General features: G+C 62.5%; 4 protein-coding genes across 4 annotated transcripts; all 4 read right to left on the bottom strand.

Annotated features, from left to right (window-relative positions):
• Positions 1 to 201: 201 nt before the first annotated feature.
• NAS6_1 (putative ankyrin-repeat protein) lies at positions 202 to 3755 on the bottom strand (the record flags this gene model as incomplete). Its single annotated transcript, XM_069350414.1, has 5 exons — positions 202 to 2219; positions 2256 to 2406; positions 2442 to 3335; positions 3516 to 3603; positions 3688 to 3755. 5 exons carry the CDS (start codon positions 3753 to 3755, stop codon positions 202 to 204), a joined length of 3219 nt encoding a protein of 1072 aa, XP_069210800.1.
• Positions 3756 to 4591: 836 nt separating this feature from the next.
• On the bottom strand, positions 4592 to 11215 carry CYR1_1 (cysteinyl-tRNA synthetase; the record flags this gene model as incomplete). Its single annotated transcript, XM_069350413.1, has 4 exons — positions 4592 to 5142; positions 5181 to 8652; positions 8700 to 10168; positions 10204 to 11215. The coding sequence occupies 4 exons, from the start codon at positions 11213 to 11215 to the stop codon at positions 4592 to 4594; spliced, it is 6504 nt and encodes a 2167-aa protein (XP_069210799.1).
• Positions 11216 to 12130: 915 nt separating this feature from the next.
• Positions 12131 to 14342, bottom strand: CDH1 (substrate-specific activator of APC-dependent proteolysis; the record flags this gene model as incomplete). The annotated part of the gene is made up of 5 exons (XM_069350412.1): positions 12131 to 12439; positions 12477 to 12959; positions 13004 to 13896; positions 13947 to 14092; positions 14134 to 14342. 5 exons carry the CDS (start codon positions 14340 to 14342, stop codon positions 12131 to 12133), a joined length of 2040 nt encoding a protein of 679 aa, XP_069210798.1.
• Positions 14343 to 15356: 1014 nt separating this feature from the next.
• Positions 15357 to 16913, bottom strand: Q8F55_001796 (uncharacterized protein; the record flags this gene model as incomplete). Its single annotated transcript, XM_069350411.1, has 4 exons — positions 15357 to 15538; positions 15583 to 16375; positions 16408 to 16815; positions 16848 to 16913. 4 exons carry the CDS (start codon positions 16911 to 16913, stop codon positions 15357 to 15359), a joined length of 1449 nt encoding a protein of 482 aa, XP_069210797.1.
• Between the last annotated feature and the right edge of the window lie 551 nt (positions 16914 to 17464).

Below are 17464 nucleotides of genomic sequence, written 5' to 3'. Positions count from 1 at the left end.
GTGGTGGCAGCACAACAAGCAGTAGGCGGCACAAGGCACGCGGCCTGAGAGACAATGACTCTGATGCACCTCCGACTCGTGACATCTCCTCATAACAAAGCATGGCACTATGCAGACAGGCCGCAATGTAATGCAAAACAACATGGTCAACCGGCTTGCGCGCCGACGCCGACAGATCTCCCTCCTTTGTCCTCCATGCCATCAACGCCAGCCCTCCGACACTGTCCAGTGGCCAGACGTTGAGCGTGTCATACCGTTCGGTCCAGTCGGCGCCGTGGGGGTATCCTCGCGCTCGCCACGCTCGGGCACAATAGTCTCGGCGGTATCCTCGCGCTTCCTCCTCACAACCATGTCAAAGCTCTCCTCGGACGGCTTCCGCCCAACCTTCCACCACTTTTTCTTCTCGGTCGACGGCGAACCCGACGACCCAGTGCTGCTGATGACCGACGAGATCGACCCGCTGCTCCGAGCACGGCGGTGGCGTGCGAGCTCATAGTGTCTCGGGCTGCTACCGTTCGGCGTGTCTCCAGATAGCGCGTTGCGAACCTGCAACTCGATATTATCCGGGCTCATTGTCGCGTCCCCCTCCTGTAACGGCATCCCCTCGGTGGCAATCCGCGCAACATGGGCTGGGACTGCAGATTTGGGAGGCGTTTGGAACGGGGTAGAGTCAAAGGGCGTCTCGTACAGCGGCTGGGTGGGCTGAGAAGGAAGTGGCTTCTCCCCGAGGATGGCAGCCGGCCGTCGGTCCGTGGCCAGCGGCGTCACCTCCTGGTCTTCTGTCAAAGGGGCCAACGACGGCGCGACCATCGTCTTGAGTGGGTCGAGCGCGCGCTGGATGGCCGCCACTGGACCAGATGCAGGTGCAGGCGGCAGCGCCTTCTCCGCTTGCAGCTCGGTCACCTGCTGCTTGTCTGGCTCGGCCTGCCTCCCATGGTGCGGCCGGAAGCGCGGCTGGACTTCGCTATGCCTCGCCTTGAGCCAGTCGAAAAAGTCGTTGGGGAGCTCGCGCACGACGTGGTCCTTTGGCGCTTTCCATCCCAGCGGCCTGGAGGACGAGTGGCTCGCGCGCGACGTCGGTCGGGTGGCAACCGATCCATCGGGAAGGAGGGCCAGCTCGGACACAAAGTTGCGGTACGTGGCGTCCCGGGGCGGAGTGGCCAGCAGGTGCTCAACCGCCGAGGGCACCAAAAACGGCAGCATGAAACGGCTGTCGAGCAGCTCGCCGAGCGATTCTGGCGCCGTCTGCGGGATCCACTCGGACAGGGCGATGCCGTCGTCGAACAGATCGTCGATCGACATCTCCGAGCTGCCAGTCGCATCGTCGGTCGCGTGGCCGCGCTGCGCCTGGAGCTGCTTGGCACCAATGTTCATTCGTTGGCGATCCCAGTCGCGCTGTAACTGCAGGAGGTACTGCATGCAGTCGTCGGCCATGTGGCTCTCGTTGACCTCGAACCTGTAGTTTTGGACTGCGCGTCTCATCTGTAACGGGTTGAGGCGGCGCAGTCCCTGGACCGTTGCAATCAACGTGTCAAACTGATTGATCTGGGACGAGAACTGGAGCCACTGCAGCAGCTGCATGACAGGCTCCAAGTGCCTGGACGCGATTGCTGGCGGGAGGCCATTGTTGCGAGTAAAGTCCTCGAGGGCGGTGATGTTCATGCGGATCTGGAGGGCCTTTGTGCGACACAGGTACTTCTTGCGCGTGATGATGCGGTTGAATAGCTCGCTCGAGATCCAGTAGAATACCTGCGAGAAGACCTGGACAACGAACGCCGGGTTGACTTCGTACAGCTGGAGGATGACAATGACGCAGTTGAGGATATCGGATATTCTTCTCGGGTTGGGCTTGTCGCCGAACACCGCCTGGGCGCTGGCAATGCCATTGGCGATTGCCTCTTTTGCGTCTGCCTTGGCATTGTTGGCGACGGCTTTGAGGTCCGAGATGGACTGGCGCGTGAGTGACCGCTGGCCCTTGGAGTGCGAGCGGCGGTGGGCCCAGTCGAGGTCGACGCGCCCGTCCGAGCTGTCGGGGACGTTGAACACTGTCGAGCCCAAGGTCGACTTTGCCTCCTTCTTCTTTGCGCCAAACGGCGACCGGAAGAGGTTCCACTCGTCTGCGAACCGCACGTCGTCAAAGTCTTCGAGCGACTCAAAGTCCAGCATGGCCTGGTCCATGATGTCGTCGATTTTACGCTCAGCGATGCGGATGATGAACACTGAGTGGGTTAGACGGACTATCGTTGCAAACCCACCATGGATAGCGCCGATGAGCTCCTCCGTCATGCTCAGCAGGCTAAGGCGCTCACACGCCTCGCAGAGCTCGGGGTCCGAGCGAACGAGGTAGAGCAGCAGAGTCAAGTTGTACTCCCAGAAGGCGAGGAACGCGAGGTCGTCGCCGTTTCCCTGTTTGTCAGCGCTGCCCACGCCCATCAACGCACATAAACGCCACTCTCGACCCGCTCAATAGCCCCCTCGTACAGCTCCTCGAGCCACTCAATGTCGCACTGGTAGAACGCGAAGCGCATGTACAGGAACAGGGCGTTGGCCGGTAAGCTGCGCTTCTCGACGGGCTGGCAGGTGGGCCGATAGCTGTTGATGAAGATCTCGTATATCGTGTCGAGCTGGAAGCGCGAGAAGACGAGGTGTTCGGCGGGGCCAAGCGGCCCGTCGCCCTCATCGTCGGTGTCCATGGGCTCGTCCTCATCCTCGTCCTCGCCCATAATCCCCGGCTCATCCTTGCGCTTCGGCGCCGCATCGGGCGGATAGATGAAGTTTGGGTCGACGCCGATGAGCTTTGCGCGCTCGCGCACCCAACGCTCCCGCTCGGCGGCGAGGCGCGCGCGGCCAGCTTTCCGGTCGGCCCGGGCAGCCCGCGTGGCCAAGCGCACTCTTCTGCGCTCGAGCAGGGCGCGGCGCTCAGCCGACACGGCCTTGGCGTTCCGCGGCCGCTGTTCCTCGACCTCGCCCTCGTGCGAGGGCGTCGGCGTCGGGCAGGGATCGAGTAAGAGCACGAGGCTCTCGCGCCCCTCCATCTCGACGATCAGGTCGTACGGCGTCAGCCCTGCGTCTGTCGGGGCCGCGGGGTCGGCGCCGCGGTTCAGAAGCGCCGACACAATGTGCGGCGAGGAGAGCAGCGCGGCAAGGTGGAGCGGGGTCCAGCCGTTCTTGTCCCGCCCGCCGTTAGGGCCGGCGTTCACGCCCCAGCGCGCGACGACGAGGCGGACCGTCTCTTCGCGGTCGGGCTGGCCGCACGAGGCCTGGATCGCCATGCCGACGATTCCCCAGCCGTCGTCGTCTTTGAGGGCAGCGACTTCGGCATCGAGGGCAGATGCCTGCGGGAGCGTAGGGCAGATCAACACATGGTTAGGGCGCGGTTGGGAGCACACAGGTTGGGGCGCGATGGGTGATTCGGGGCGAGGCGGGGCAGATCAAGGATCAAGACGTCAGTGCACGCCGAAGCACGGACGGCGCGGCGTCTCCCTCTGTACGCCCGCCGCCGGAGACACACTCACCTCGGCGCCGCGCAGCTCAGCGAGGTGGGCCACGCGCTCGACGTCGGCATGGAGCACGGCGGTGCGGAGGGCGGCCGGGAGGTCGGGGCTGGGGGGTTAGCGGAAGGGGGGGGGGGGGGTGGAGGGGCAGCGGTGAAGCGGCGGGGGAGATGGACCCGGCGGCGCAACTCACATCTTGGCCCGCGACCCCGAGCCCGAGCCCGAAGCCGAGGGCGTCGCCGTCGCCGTAGCCGTCACCATTGTCGCAGTGGTCGTCGGCACGCTCGCCGGAGCCCAGCGCTATGTGTTCAGCCCGACGGCCCAGGACGCGGGGCGGGGAACAAGCGCGCGGAGGAAGGGGAGGGGGAGGGGGAGGGGGAGCGCGAGGGGGAGCGAGCGGTGTCGGCCGTGGGCGTGGGCGTGCAATGTTGGCTTTGGGTCGTTGCGTGTTCAAGTTTGATGTTGTGCTGCGTTGACGGATGTGATGACTTGCCGGCCCAGGGTAGGCAGCCTGCCTGCCAGGGGGGAGGACCCGTCGACGAGATTCGGCGCGTGGTCGTGCTTGGTGGCGTCGGGTGGCTGGCGCGCGCGTCTGAACCGCAGTCTGCCTGCTCGCTCGCACGACGACGGGCTGTCTTTGCTGGCCTTGAGCAGGACTCCAACAACAACCTGCATACACACCGCCGCCGCCGTCGTCGACGCCGAGCTGCTTGCCGCTCCCTGCCTCCCTGCCCCACATGACTGCCGCACCCAGCATTCCACCCCCACCCCCACCAATGTGAAACACCAAGGCTCCGACCAGCTCGATTAGCGCTGACCCGAATGAGCCGGTGAGAGCCCATTACGACATGGCAATCGAACAACCATCCACCCAAGCCACTAGGCAACACATGGTATCGCATACACTTCTATGCAAACGCACAACCACAACCACGACCAGTCGTCAACCTGATGGTACACTTAGATGGAGACAAGAACACTCGTAACGCAAGACGCCGGGGTAGGGGTAGGGAAACAAAACAAACAGACGGACGTGGAACGCGTCAGGTGAAACGTCAACAACGGCGGGGCGAGGGGAGACGAGCAGGCAGGCCGCACTACGGCCCGCCGCTCATCGCGCCGTTCATCAGGCTCAGAGCGTGGACGAGCAGCGACTGGTCCACGCGCGTCGCCTTCTCCAGCGCGGCCAGGACAGTCGAGAACCCGCCAAGGTGCTTGAGGTAGAGCGTGCTCAGCGCATTCTCGGCGCGCGTCGTCAAGCTGCCGAGCACTTCGATCAACTCGTCCTCGGTAATGTTGTCGCGGATGCTCGGACCCAAAGCCGCGTTGATCGGTGGGGGGCGTGGCGGCGCCCCTGGCCCAGTAGAGATGCTCTTCCTCGCCGACGCAAGACTCATGCGCTCCGGTGGTGGAAGCGCAGGGCTGTTGAGCGGGCCCGTTCTGTCACCCTGCAGCGCAGGAGCATGCTGCAAGGCGCACAGCGCCTCGAGGCGGAGCACCAGAGTGGACAGCTGTCTCGCCTCTTCAATGTGCTTCTCCGACGCGTACGAACGCGCCTCGTTGACCTCGACATTCGCACGGAGACCCGAGAAGAGCTCGAGTCGACCAGACAGGGTCTTGGGGAAGAGGACCGACAGCTTCTCGGGCACTATGCGAGTTAGCGCCACCCAACACTCATCAACCCACCTTCTAGACCCTTGAGCTTGCGCTCGCCCACCTCCTTGATCTCGATACCACCAATGCGGCGGAGCTCCATCACCTCACGCTTGACGTCAGGCGGCAACTCGTCGAGCGAGTGTTCGTCCGAGCTCTCAATGTACTCGCGGAGAGACCGGATGACGTTGAGCACATCCTGCGACGCCATGAGCTGGCCTCCGTCCGCACCCGCACTGACACGGGCCGAGCGGTTGACCATCGGGCCGTAGTAGTCCATTCGGCGCGTGATAGGGTCGACCTCACACTCGGGCGAGCCCCAGTGAACACCCATTCGGACACGCAAGCCACGGTGAATGATGTTGCCCTTCGAGTCGTAGATGATCTTGCCGTCTTCCGATTCGAGAAGCTCGCGTGGCCACTCTTGCTGCAGCAGTCCAATCTGGCAGTTGAACGCCCATAGCAGTGCGGCCGTGACGCTCTGGAACGATACCATGAACGCGTCACCTTCAGTCTTCACCTCGTAGCCACCGTCGAGACGCAGCTGTCGGCGCATGAACGAGTGGTGGAGCTTAATGGCAGTCGGCATGCCCGGGTTGGTCTCCCACAATGCGGTCGAGTTGACAATATCGGTAAACACAATGGCAACGGTGCCAGTCGGAGGCTCGATTTCCTGTTGCAGACGGTTAAGGGTACGGTCACCAACTTCGACCTCGCCACCGCGCCGCTTCTGCTGAGCACGCTTGAGGAAGTCGCCGTCTTCGGGAGCCGCACCAGGACCAGTGAACGCACGGCCGCGCCGTCTCCCAAACAAGTCGTTGACGTTGACAACCATGACCATGACACTGCCCTCGGCACCGTAGGAGATGGCAAAGTCACGTAGCTTCTGCGCTGCCATCATTGGGTCGTCCTTCTCCGTGCGCGCAATGTCGACGGCCGTTTGGTACGAACAGCACTTCCACAGCGCCGAGTTGCCAATGATGACAAACTCGTCGGTCTCGGTGAGCGTGCGGGTGCGGACCTCTGGCGAGGCATTAACGGCCGGTAAAGCCTGGTAGAATCCAAACGCTCGGGAGATTTCAATCTCCTTGTCGTCGTTGACCAGGCCCTTGGGCGAAACCCAGGCCTCCGCTCGTCGGATACGCTGACTTTCGTCACGCTCCGTGGGGTCGTGACGCCTCGACAGCAGCTCGGCATCACCCTTCCGGGAGAGTACAACGAGAACGTCGCCCGCGTTGGCGACATGCAGCGTCTTGTCAACGACGTACACGACCGCGCCCGAGGATCCGGTCCGAAGTTGCGAGTGCATGGTCGATTTGCGCACGTTGCCGATCGACATGTAGCTTGCGTCAGACGGACGGTGGCGGTCATCGATCCCAGAGAGGTGGTCGAACGTGGCCTTGTTGATGTGCAGGAAGGTGCGTCGCAATGCTTCCGTGACGCCTTCTGCGGGCTGCAACAAGCTAAGCTGATCCGCGAGAGTGCTGGAGAAGTTCTCTTGGAGGTACTTGGGAATTTTGCCAGCGGGGACAGACGGGGCGGCTCGACCGAACATGCCGAACAAACATTCCTGTGCGCTGCCTCGGAAGTTGGGAACCGCAAGGTCAAACATTGCGAGGTGCTCGACCGTTCCGAGCATGTCAGAGATACCGTAGGCCATGTTGTTGATCTCGGAGAACGAGGTTCGCACACGCTTCTCGTCCGACTCATCTGGCAGTGAGGGGATACGCAGAGTGACGTCCATGAGACCCAGGACGCGGAGATTCGTGAGGCCGTTGAAGTCGGACAAGTCTTTCCTTGGGCCGGCAGCGTGCTGGGCATGCACTGTCGCGTGTGACATCTCCTGACCGCTGCTCGGCTTGATCTCGAGTCGCTTGTTACCCGACAGGTTCAAGTACCGCAGCGCCGTGTTCCAGTTCCAGTTCCAGTCGTAAGGCCAGTTGGAGATGTTGTACTTGAGCACGTTGGAACCAACATCCAAGTGGCTGAGATGCGAGAGGTGGCCGAGCTCGGCAGGCAGCGTCTGGAGCTTGTTGCCGTTAACGTGGAGAACCTTGAGGTTGGCCAGCTGCTCCAGGTCCTCGGATGGCAGGGACGTGAGCTTGTTGCCCGACAGGTAGAGCTGCTCGAGCTTGTCGCATCGGCTAAGCGTGTAGGACGGGATTTCGAGGATCTCGTTGAAGCTGACGTTCAACACCTTGAGGTTGGAGAACAGGGCGATCTGGTGGAAGATTTCGTCGGCCAGGCGGTTGTCGGCAAGGAAGAGGCTCTGGAGCGAGACGCCTGCAGGCGGGACACGACGCGACTTGTCCGATGTGGCCGACACGACCGACAGCTTACGTCCAGGGTCCATGGCCTTGTCGACCCAAGACGTGGGCGGGTTGGGAAGCAGCTGTAACAGGTTGGACGAAAGGTTGATGACCTCGATCGAGGGGCACAGCCACAAATCCGCCGGGATCTCCGAAAGGTTGTTGTTGTGAATGTTGCAGATACGCAGCTTCTGCATGTTGCCCAGGCATCCAACCGGGAAAGTGGACAGCATGTTGTCGGTACACGAGAAGGCCTCGAGGTTGACCAGCTTGTCCAGTGTCTGCGGCAGACGGTTGAACTGGTTGAAGTTGAGGTTGAGCTCGACGAGGTTTACAAGTTCACTCAGGGCACCGTCGTCGAGGACCGAGATCTTGCCATACGACAGGTTGAGGTGAGTGAGCGAGTACGAGATCGTCGAGCCGGGTGAGCAAGCGAGCGTGAACCTCGTGATTGAGTTGTGGGGTACACTGAAGTCTCGGACCTTTTCTCCGAGTTGCGTGTCGAGCGTGACCAGGTCGTTTTTGTCGGCGCGGAGCGTAGCGAGGTTTGGCAGAGCGTAGACGGGCGTCAAATCAATGAGCTTGTTGCGGCGCACGTCGAGGACTCGCAAGTTGGCAAGCGTGCTGAACGACTTGGGGAACTCTCTCAGCTCGTTGCCGACGCATGTCAGACGTTCCAAAGACTTGAGGTTGGACATGGCCGACGGCAGCTCGGCAATCTGGTTGAACGACACGTCGAGATCGACGAGGTTGCTCATCTCGCATACCACCTCTGGGAACTTTTCGAACACGTTGTTGGAGATGTTGAGGTACTTGAGCGCCTTCATCTGCAGGAAGTAGGAGGGGATCGAGCTGAGCCTGTTGTTCTGGACCTTGAGGGAGAGGAGAGTGGTGATGTCCGATAGGTTGACCGACTCGAGGTCTGCAATACGGTTACACGACAGATCGAGACGAGACAGTGTCGTGCTCGAGCGGATACTGGCAGGTACTCGCTTGAGGGCCATGTTGGACATACGCAGCTCCTTGAGGCTCGTACACGCGTCGATGAAGTCGAGCGGCAGGTCGGTCATGGGGTTGCGGGACACGTTGAGGATGATAATGTTGTCGGCATGCAGGTGGAGGAAGATGGGGATGACCTGGAGGTCGCGGCCAGACAAGTCAATGAACTCGAATGACTCGTAGGCGGATTCCTCTTCCTGAGAGAGGGTCAGCTACGTCACAGCGCCAATACAGCTTAACCCACGGGATTGATAACAGGAAGCACGGGCGTTTGGTAGATGAACTTGCAGAGCATTGTCAAGTCCTCCTTGCCAATCTCCTCGATGTGCTCGGCCTCCGTGTACCCAGCCTGCAGAAGTCGACGGGCCTGCAGTCCCAATGGTCGGTCGCCTGGCAAGAGCTGCCGGTCTTGTCCATGCTCACGGACGTAGAGCTTCATGCTGGTCTGGACCTTCTTGCCCTCTGTTCCACCTGCCAGGACATTTATGATTTCGGCTGTCGTCGTCGTGGGGAGGAAAGACATGATCGAGTACGACCCGTCGTCGAGGTAGATCCTGGTGAAGTGCGGCACGTTGGGCAATGCTGCCTCGCCGAGCAGCACGCCCTTGATGGTGCTCGCTGTACCTGCCTTCTTCTTGTGGTGAGGGTGGTGGTGGTGGTGGGTGCCGTTGTGCTTGGCGAGCTGCTCACTGCCGCCACTGCCGCGCGGGTCCAGCTGCGTGGGCGTAGTTACCCGATCACCGTCCTCCTGTGTCCAGGCCTCATCGTCTTCGCTCAGCCCCCCGTCTTCATCATCCTCGCCCAGCTCGTCACCCTCCACACCCCACGACTCGGGGGCAGCCCATGCCGCGGCACTGGATGTAGCGGAGAACGGTGGGATGGCCGGGGCAATACTGCCATGCGGTCCCTTGTAGTCGTTGCGCGTTGGCGAGACCGATGCGCGATCTTTGCTGCCGGCAGCAGCACCGAATGGGTCGCTGAAGAACCCCGCCTTGCTTCCCGTCATGCCCTGGGCCCAGGACGGGGCAAGTGGTGAAGCCGGATGATCCGACGCCGACAAATCGATCGAGTCCGTCTTGACGTTCCGGAGCTGTGAGGGCCGCCGAGGCGCGTTGCTCGCACCGGGCACCGTTGAGTGCTTGGGCGAGACGTCTGAAGGTGAGGGCGGGGTATGAGCGCCGGCCTTGAGCTGGTCCGAGCCTCCCGACGAGCCCGTCGACGCAAACGGATTGGAGCGTGCAAAGCTTGCTGCACCAGTCGACTCCTGCACAATGCTTCTGCCTGGCGGGACGTCTGTGCCACTTGCAAAGCTGCTGGTGTGGTGCAGCGCGTCGGCAAGCCCCAAGTCTGGCGCATCTTCCCCCGAGACTGGCCCTGTCGGCACCGATGGGCGCGCGTTGATCAGCGTCGGGTCGACGATGCCCTCCATATCGTCAAGGTCCATGTCGATGTGGAACTCTGGTTCGCTCATCTCGTCAAGCGGGGAGATGTCCGCCGTCGCCGCGCGCGACGACCGTCTCCTGCTCAAGGGCGATGAGAAGGCGGGGGTGCTGCTGCTGCTGCTGGTCGTCGACGAAACACTCGCCTGCCGTTGCCCGTGCGCTGGCAGGCTCGTCATCGTCAGGCCTGGAACCGAGATCGACTGCTGCAGGCGCTGCTGCGGCCCCGTGACGCTGCGTTGTGGCATCGGCCGGAGATCAGGATGCGTCCCGACTGGGCGTCAGCTCTTCCCCACCCTCTCGACTCACATCCAGACGCAGCGCTCACGCTCTGCCCCGACTTGCGCTTTAACAAGCCAAAGATGCCGCCCTTCTGCTTCTTCTCCACCGGGGACGTAGACGCTGACCCAGCCGCGACGCTGCCGAAGCGCGCGAAGCGGTGGGTCGAATGGCTTGACGACGTCGAACCCGTCGACGCGATCGAGTACTGTCTCTCGCGCTCGAACGGCGGCGGGCTCGGCTCACGCGTACTGCCGCGGATGCTCGGTGCCCTCGAGCCCGCGGGCGTCGCGGCCGCCGCCGTTTCAACCAGGCTGGACACGCTGCCCGAGCGCGGGCTGGGTGCGCCGCTCGCGGTACCAGGGTACTCGGAGTCGTCCTGCGAGTGGTGGTGGTGGTGGTGGCCCCTCAGCACGCGCGGAAGCGAAGGAACCGACGGGAAGTGGTGTTTGCGCTTCTCGACCTTGTCAGTGCCCGGCATCACGGGCGTCGGGGGCTGGCTGAGCCCCGAGCCCGAGGCAGCCGTCGGCGCGGGACTGGGCGGGCGCGGGCTGTTCTGCAGCGTCGGATTTGGCGTGTGCCGCGGGGTCGATTCGTCCTCCTGGAGCCATGGGGCAATGTTGGGCGCGGCGGCAGTCGTGCCGGTCAGCGGCGTGGCCGAGGGGTCGAGGATATCGGCCATCTCATTGTCAAACGAGAGCCCCATGCCGTTGGACACGACGAGGCCGGGGTAGTGCTCTGCCTCGGAGTGCACGTCGCCGTGGCCGTTCTGGGACGCGCCGCCGTGCGTGCCGAGCGGATCTGGGTCGCCGTCGACGCCGAGGAACGACGTGTCGAACGGGGCGACATAGCCGCCGGGCGGGGCGTGCTCGTTGACCATTGAGAGGGGCGAGGCGAACGTGTCGCCGTCAAAGAGGTTGTCTGCGGGCGAGAGGAAGGAGGGGATGGCCCCCTTTGGAATGTCGAGGTGCGGAGGGGGCTGGGGTGGAGAGCGTGTTGCTCGTTTGTTGCCGGCCGTGCCGGCTGGTGGTGGACCGGACATTGGGAGGAAGGAGGGAAGGCTGGGAGGCTGGCTGGCTGGGCGTCCTTCGGCGTCGTTCGGCTTCCGCAGGCGTCACTCGGTGGAGGTTTGTTGCTCCTGGTCACGTCGTCGTCGTCGTGGGGTCATCAACCAGCGCAGCGTCGTCGCGTTCGCTCGTCAGTCGGCCATGCGATGGAGTGGGCGGGTGTGGGTGTGGGTGCGCAGTGTAGACGCAGAGGGCCAAGAGGTAGTCGCGGTTGCTAGTTCGGCGGTGGACGCGGGGAGGGAATGAATGTGGGTCGGGTCGGGTGGGGGGTGGAGGGAGGTGAGGTGGGGTGGGGTGGGTGCGCCTGGGTGAGCGAGTGATGGGCGCTCGGGCAAGGGGCACAAAGTGATGGACGCCGCCGGGGGTGATGGCAATGATGATGATGATGATGATGCACAATCGGGTAGCGGGTGAGCGCAGCAGGTAGCATCCTCTTGCTCTCTCGTCTCTCCCGCGTGCAGCAGCAGCAGCGGCATGACTTGGTACTCGCCCGTTCCTGACAATGGCGGCAATGAGGTCAGTTGGACTCGTTGTTGCTCTCTCTCCCTCTTTCTCTCTCGTTACCGGCTCGCTCGCTTGACGCAATGACACATTTGATACCGTCACTCTGGAACAACCCGCGAGGCACAACCAACTCTCCGCGCCCGGCATACCACAGACGACAACGACGACGAGCATCAAGCCCGACACGGACACGGACACGGGCCGGCATCAGCGTACGTAGCGTGCACATATCAATGCCTACGAAACATAGCAATCTATTCTACAGTTGGTTGGGTGGGGGGGAATGAAAACACACAAACCTCTCGACACAGACAACCAGTACAGTGTGTATATGCAAACACCCGCCAATCTCGTGCACACGGCGGCCACACTCATCACAGCCGCAATCACCGCAGCTTTGCAAACGGGTTCAGGCCACTCAGCTGCCCTCCTCCGAGGCTCAACGGCGCCTCGCCGCTCCCTCTCTGGAAGGCATTCCAGAACCGAAGCGTCTCGTCACCAGCGCCAGTCACAATCGTCTGGCCGTCGGGGCTCATGGCGAGGTAGAGCACACGATACGTGTGGCCGGTGAGCGTTGCGACTTGAGTCATCGATGGGTACTTCCAGATTTGGATCTGGTTCTGGACAGGTCCACCAGAATAGCCGTGGGTAGAGACCAGCTCGTTCGAGTTCTTGGACCACATGAGGTTGCAGACCTGGGGAGTTAGAACCCGTACAACCCCGCTAACTCACCTGCGAACCTGTATCCCACTCGCTGACGAGGCCACCGGTGAGACTGTTCCAGAATCGAATCTTCTTGTCGGCCGTACCACCTCCACTGGCTAGGACGCCGCGCTGGTGAGGGCTCCATGCGATGGCTTTGACAGCCGCACGGTGCTCGCCAAAGCGCCATGTTGGGCGGGTATCCGTGCCGCCCCAGACAAACAACTTGTTATCGTTGCCGCCGCTGGCAAGCTGGTCTGTGTCCAAGTTCCATTTGAGACCACAAACCTCTTGCTTGTGGTGTCCAGAGAGGCGGCGAATGTACTGGTCTGGCGCTCGAGTGTCGCGGTGTAGAATGGTGCGATCTCGCGAGCCCGAGGACAGGATGTGGTTGTTCCACGCCAGCGAGCCGACGCGTGCCGTGTGCCCAGACATTGTGCGGATGCGCTTGCAGTACTCGGCGTCCCATATCTCGACCGAACCGTGGCTGGTGCCAATGGCTATTGTGCTCCCCTGGAACGTCAGCTACAATCCCCGGCGTTGGGCAGCTAACTCACCTTGTTGGTCCACTCCAGCCCAGTGATCGTATCCGAGCAGTCTTCACCATCGACACCGCTGCCAGCCATCTCGCAGAGCTTTGTGACTCGGCTGGTCTGTGCGCTCCATAAGTAGACACAGCTGTTGAGGCCGACCGCGAGGATGTTGGACTGGGACCACGAAACGAGGTTGAGGTAGAAGTCATCGGCAAGTTCAGGCGCGTCGAGAACCTTGAACGGCGTGCGTGAGATTTGTCTGACGCTCTTGCGTGGGCTAAGCAGCACTCGCTGCGTGTCACGGCCAACGGGGCTCAGGCTATACCGGTCGTGATTCATGTCATCGAGGTTCCCCCCGTTTGTGAGCTGCGCCATTCGTCTCGACGCCGGCGACGAGAAGTTGAGGATCCTCTTCTTTGACGGGGTCGCGGGGGATCCATGGTTACCAGATGGTGGTGGAGAGAAGGCCGACTTGCGGCTGGGGGGTGTACGAACGCCAGCACCACCCGAACCAGAGGTCAGCGCGACCTGAGACTGGTGGGCGCGGTGTTGCGATGAGCTCGGTCCTGCCCCTGGAGGGCGGCTGTTTCCTGATGTTGGCGTCGACGGTGCGTGAAGGGGCAGAGGAGGAAGGTGTGATGCTGGTGATAGCTCGCGGTCAGCGCGATCGCCCGCGCCCGATACGCCGGGCGGGGGATGGTGGTGTAATGGTGTTGTGCCGGCACTGGAGATTGGGACATTGGGGTTTGGCAAGTTTGGCAGGTTGGATGCGTTGAATGTGATGGGCCGCCGCAGCTGGGCATGGCGGGAAGGCGAAGGCTGTGGCCGCTGAGAGGGCGAGGCTGACCGAGATGGTGACAGGGGGACGGGGAAGAGCTCGTTCTTGAGGAGGTGAGAAAACGTCGCATTGACTTCCTCTGCACATCTCGTCAGCAATGTTTCCACGCCGTCGAGGAGAACAACCCACCACGGCGAGCCTCGGCATCAGTGCACTGCCCGTGTCCGCTCTTCCTCCTTTGCCGTGGCTTGGACGGGCCGTCGTGGTTCCCAGACGAGTCGGGTAACAGGGCGTAGGCCGCGTGCAGGTCTGAACCATCTCGAGTGGGGATGAACCTGGCTGTCAGTTACCCGCTCTCCCTCGTGTATCAACTCACCTGTCGCCATAATCTCTTGCCACGGCCTTGCCCTTGCTCGCCGAGACCGACGACATGGGGCTCATGCCGCGGGGACTCCTCGTGCGCTCGACGTCGCCAAACACATCTCGCTCCTTGACATGGGGGGCGCGCTTGGCTGGTGAGCGGGGCGGCGTCGAGACGGACGATCGTATGCGGCGAGAAAACTCGGTGTCGTAGATGCTCGACATGGAGCGCGCGAGCGGAAAGCGGTAGATGAAACAGCGGGGTGGTTGGGAGGGGTCGAGTGGAGGTGGAGGCTGGACGGGGGCTTGGGGGCGAGCGAAGACGGCGCGAGAATCAACAGTCGCCGATCATGAGCATGTAAGGAGGGGTCGTGGTGCGAGTGCTTTTCCAAGTGACGAGTGAGGGGGGACAACGTTGCGCCGGGCTGACGTTTGGTGTGTTGGATGGTTGTTGTTTACGCCTCGCGGGAGGGAAGGTGGTAGTGGGTTTGTTTGTGTTGACGCAAGGGCGGCCAGTGCTGGGGGGACAACAAACACGGTTCGGGGGGTGACAGGAGCGAGAGAGCGAGACGGTATGCGATGCGAGACAGGCGCGAGGGAGAGTCGAGGGGTGGGGAGAGGAGGGGAGAGAGGATATGAGGCTTGGGTATCGGGAGGGATGATGATGGAACGAAGTCGAGATGGAAAGGAATTGCCTCGACGACGACGACGGCGGCGTGGTGGGTGGGCAGGGCGGGCAGGGTGGGCCTGGCTGGGTGGATGGCCTGGGTGGGCGACGCCGTAAGCACCACTCTTTCGGATTTCACTCCACCAGCCGATGCGATTACAAAATCGTGATTGACGGAATCAAATTAGAGATTAGAGTTAGCGGGAGTATTTTGCGGCTGGTAAGAGGTGACAGTGGCGCGTGTGGTGGCGGGCGGCGCAGAAAGGCGTATTGTGGGTTTCAGCACGCCAGACAACACACTCTCTTCCACCACACAGCGAGGCAAACGAGGACAACACAAGGAAGACTGTGATGCACAGGTAGATTACAGATGGGTTCTGCGATTTTGAGCCCATCGCATGTCCTCGCTGCCTCGCTTGGACCTTAACAATACCAACACCCTCGCCGCAATATTCCAACCCACTGCATAAAGTTATTACCTGGCATCTGCATCACAAGCTGGCTTCGAAATCAAGTTAAAAGCTCGCTGCTACAAATACAATAAACCGTTGAATCTGGCCACAGGGCCCATCTCACGCCGCAGGCTCCCTGCGCTTGTCGTCGCTGTCGACCTGCTGGAGGTCAAGCCTGTGCGCCTGCCTCGCGGGGCCGGCGAACAGCTGCTCCATGTTCTCGAGCGGCACGCCCTTGGTCTCGGGGAGGAAGAAGAAGACGAAGAGACCGAACAGGATGTTGAGGGCGAAGAAGAAGAAGACTGGGCTGTCAGCACGCCCGCGCGGCCCCCGTCTTCCAACTTACACATGTGCGTGCCGGATTTCTCACCAAACTTCTCGAACGCGAGGTCGGAGAAGATGGCAGTAGCGACAAAGTGCGTCATGAACGACATGGGGACGGCCCACGTGCCGACGGCGGGGGCGAACATCTCGGCAGTGTACACGAGGGTCACGGCCTCCCACGTCGCCGCGGACGCGAGGTCGGCGACACTGTCAACGACGGCCCACCCGATGGCCAAGGATCTCAAGTTGCCTGGTCTCTCGCCGCTGATCCCGTCGAGGACGAGATTGCTGCCCATCCCTGCGCCCAGTCCACCGATGGTGACCATCCACAGCGCGAGGAGGGCCGAGCCGATGATGAGGAGCTTGCGGCGGCCGAGCTTGTCGATGAGGAGGAGGCCGACAACGGCTCCGAGCAAGCCGATCACCGTCTGCACCGAGTTGATGATCCAGCCGTCGAGGCTGAAGCCGAATTGGGGCTCGACGGTCCGGCTCCTACCAAAGCCGTAGATGTAGATCCTGCTCGACCACCAGCTGATCTCGTTGTGGCCGTTGATTGACGCGAACACGTTCAGCGCAACGGCAATCGCGACGCGCTTGGCGGGGAAGCCGGCCGCGCGCACCACAGCGAGCGGGCGCGGCGCCTCGTACCCGTCGTGCCCTAGCGGCGGGGTGTTGGGCGCGAACAGCATGCTCACGGGCACGATGAGCGCGAAGAGGAACATGATGGAGACGATGGCGCGGTACGCTGACCACATGCGGTCTACCCAGTCGACCCAGCCGAGGCCGAAAACAGCCCAGTACGATACGAGAAAGCCCTGGGGTCAGCTCAACAAGGGGCCAAACGTACGGTGTAGAGCGCGACGTTGCCGAACGCGAGTATGCGGCCGCGGGACGCGGCCGGCGCTAGCTCCGCAGCATAGAGCAGGGCAGACGGGAGCGCGATCCCGTGCCCGATGGAGACGATGGCCGTCGCCGCAAACGCCGCGGCGACGTACTGGATCGCGGCGATCTGCACCACGCCAGCAAGGAGGACGAGCACGCTGCCGAAGAGGACGGCGCCGCGGCGCCCCGCGACGAGGACGACGCCGGGCGTGATGAGGAAGCCGGTGCAGATGAAGGCGACGACGCGGGTGATGTACACCTGGTGCTCGCGGTTGCGGTCGATGGGCCCTGTTGAGGGGTCGAGCGAGCGGTTCATCGCGATGACGCCGAAGGCAGCGGCGCTGAACACGCGCAGGTTGCACGCGTACATTGCCTGCGGGTTAGCTGGGGAAAGGGGGGACGTACGAAGCTGAGCAGCGCGCCGACGCACGGCAGCCACGCGCGGCGCTGTAGTTGGGCCAAGTGTGTCATTGTGCTTGTGTGCTTGTGTGCAGGGGAGAGTGGCGGGTGGCAGGTGGCAGCTGTTATGTACGCGCGACGTGTGGAGTGTTGCATGCACGATGCGGTGCAAAGTGCCACGCGCCCCTGAGCCGGCAACCTCTTGCTCGGGGTGGATCGCGCTTCAAGTCTGACAAGCATGAGTCGCGGTGCGGGGCTGCGCGACCCGCCCTCTTGGCGCAGAGCGAGCGCCTGACCTTGGCGCTAGCGGGTGAGGGAGGAGTGAGCAGAGGAGCAGCGCCAAATCAGACAGAGCGCGGGTAAGTTGATGACGCTTGGCGCAGACTGCCACCTGGTGTGCCTGGTTCCTGGAGCCGACCGACCCCACCTGACATCAGACTGCAACCAACACCTTGCAGCACTGCTTTTCCACATGCTGCATGTGCTGCTCCTCGGCCAGCCTCGTCCTCGGCGCCAAGTGGGGCGGTACACTCCAAACGTCATGCAGATCATTGAATCCATAGATAGCCCCGACCGTGCCGACCGAGCCGCCGTCTTGGGCCGCAGCAGCCCCAGCACTACCC

This window comes from Vanrija albida, assembly GCF_041260175.1.
Source record: "Vanrija albida strain AlHP1 chromosome Unknown contig_2, whole genome shotgun sequence".
Lineage (NCBI taxonomy): Eukaryota > Fungi > Basidiomycota > Tremellomycetes > Trichosporonales > Trichosporonaceae > Vanrija > Vanrija albida.
Note: the sequence above shows the minus strand (reverse complement) of the source record. Positions and strands in the feature narration are given on the sequence as shown.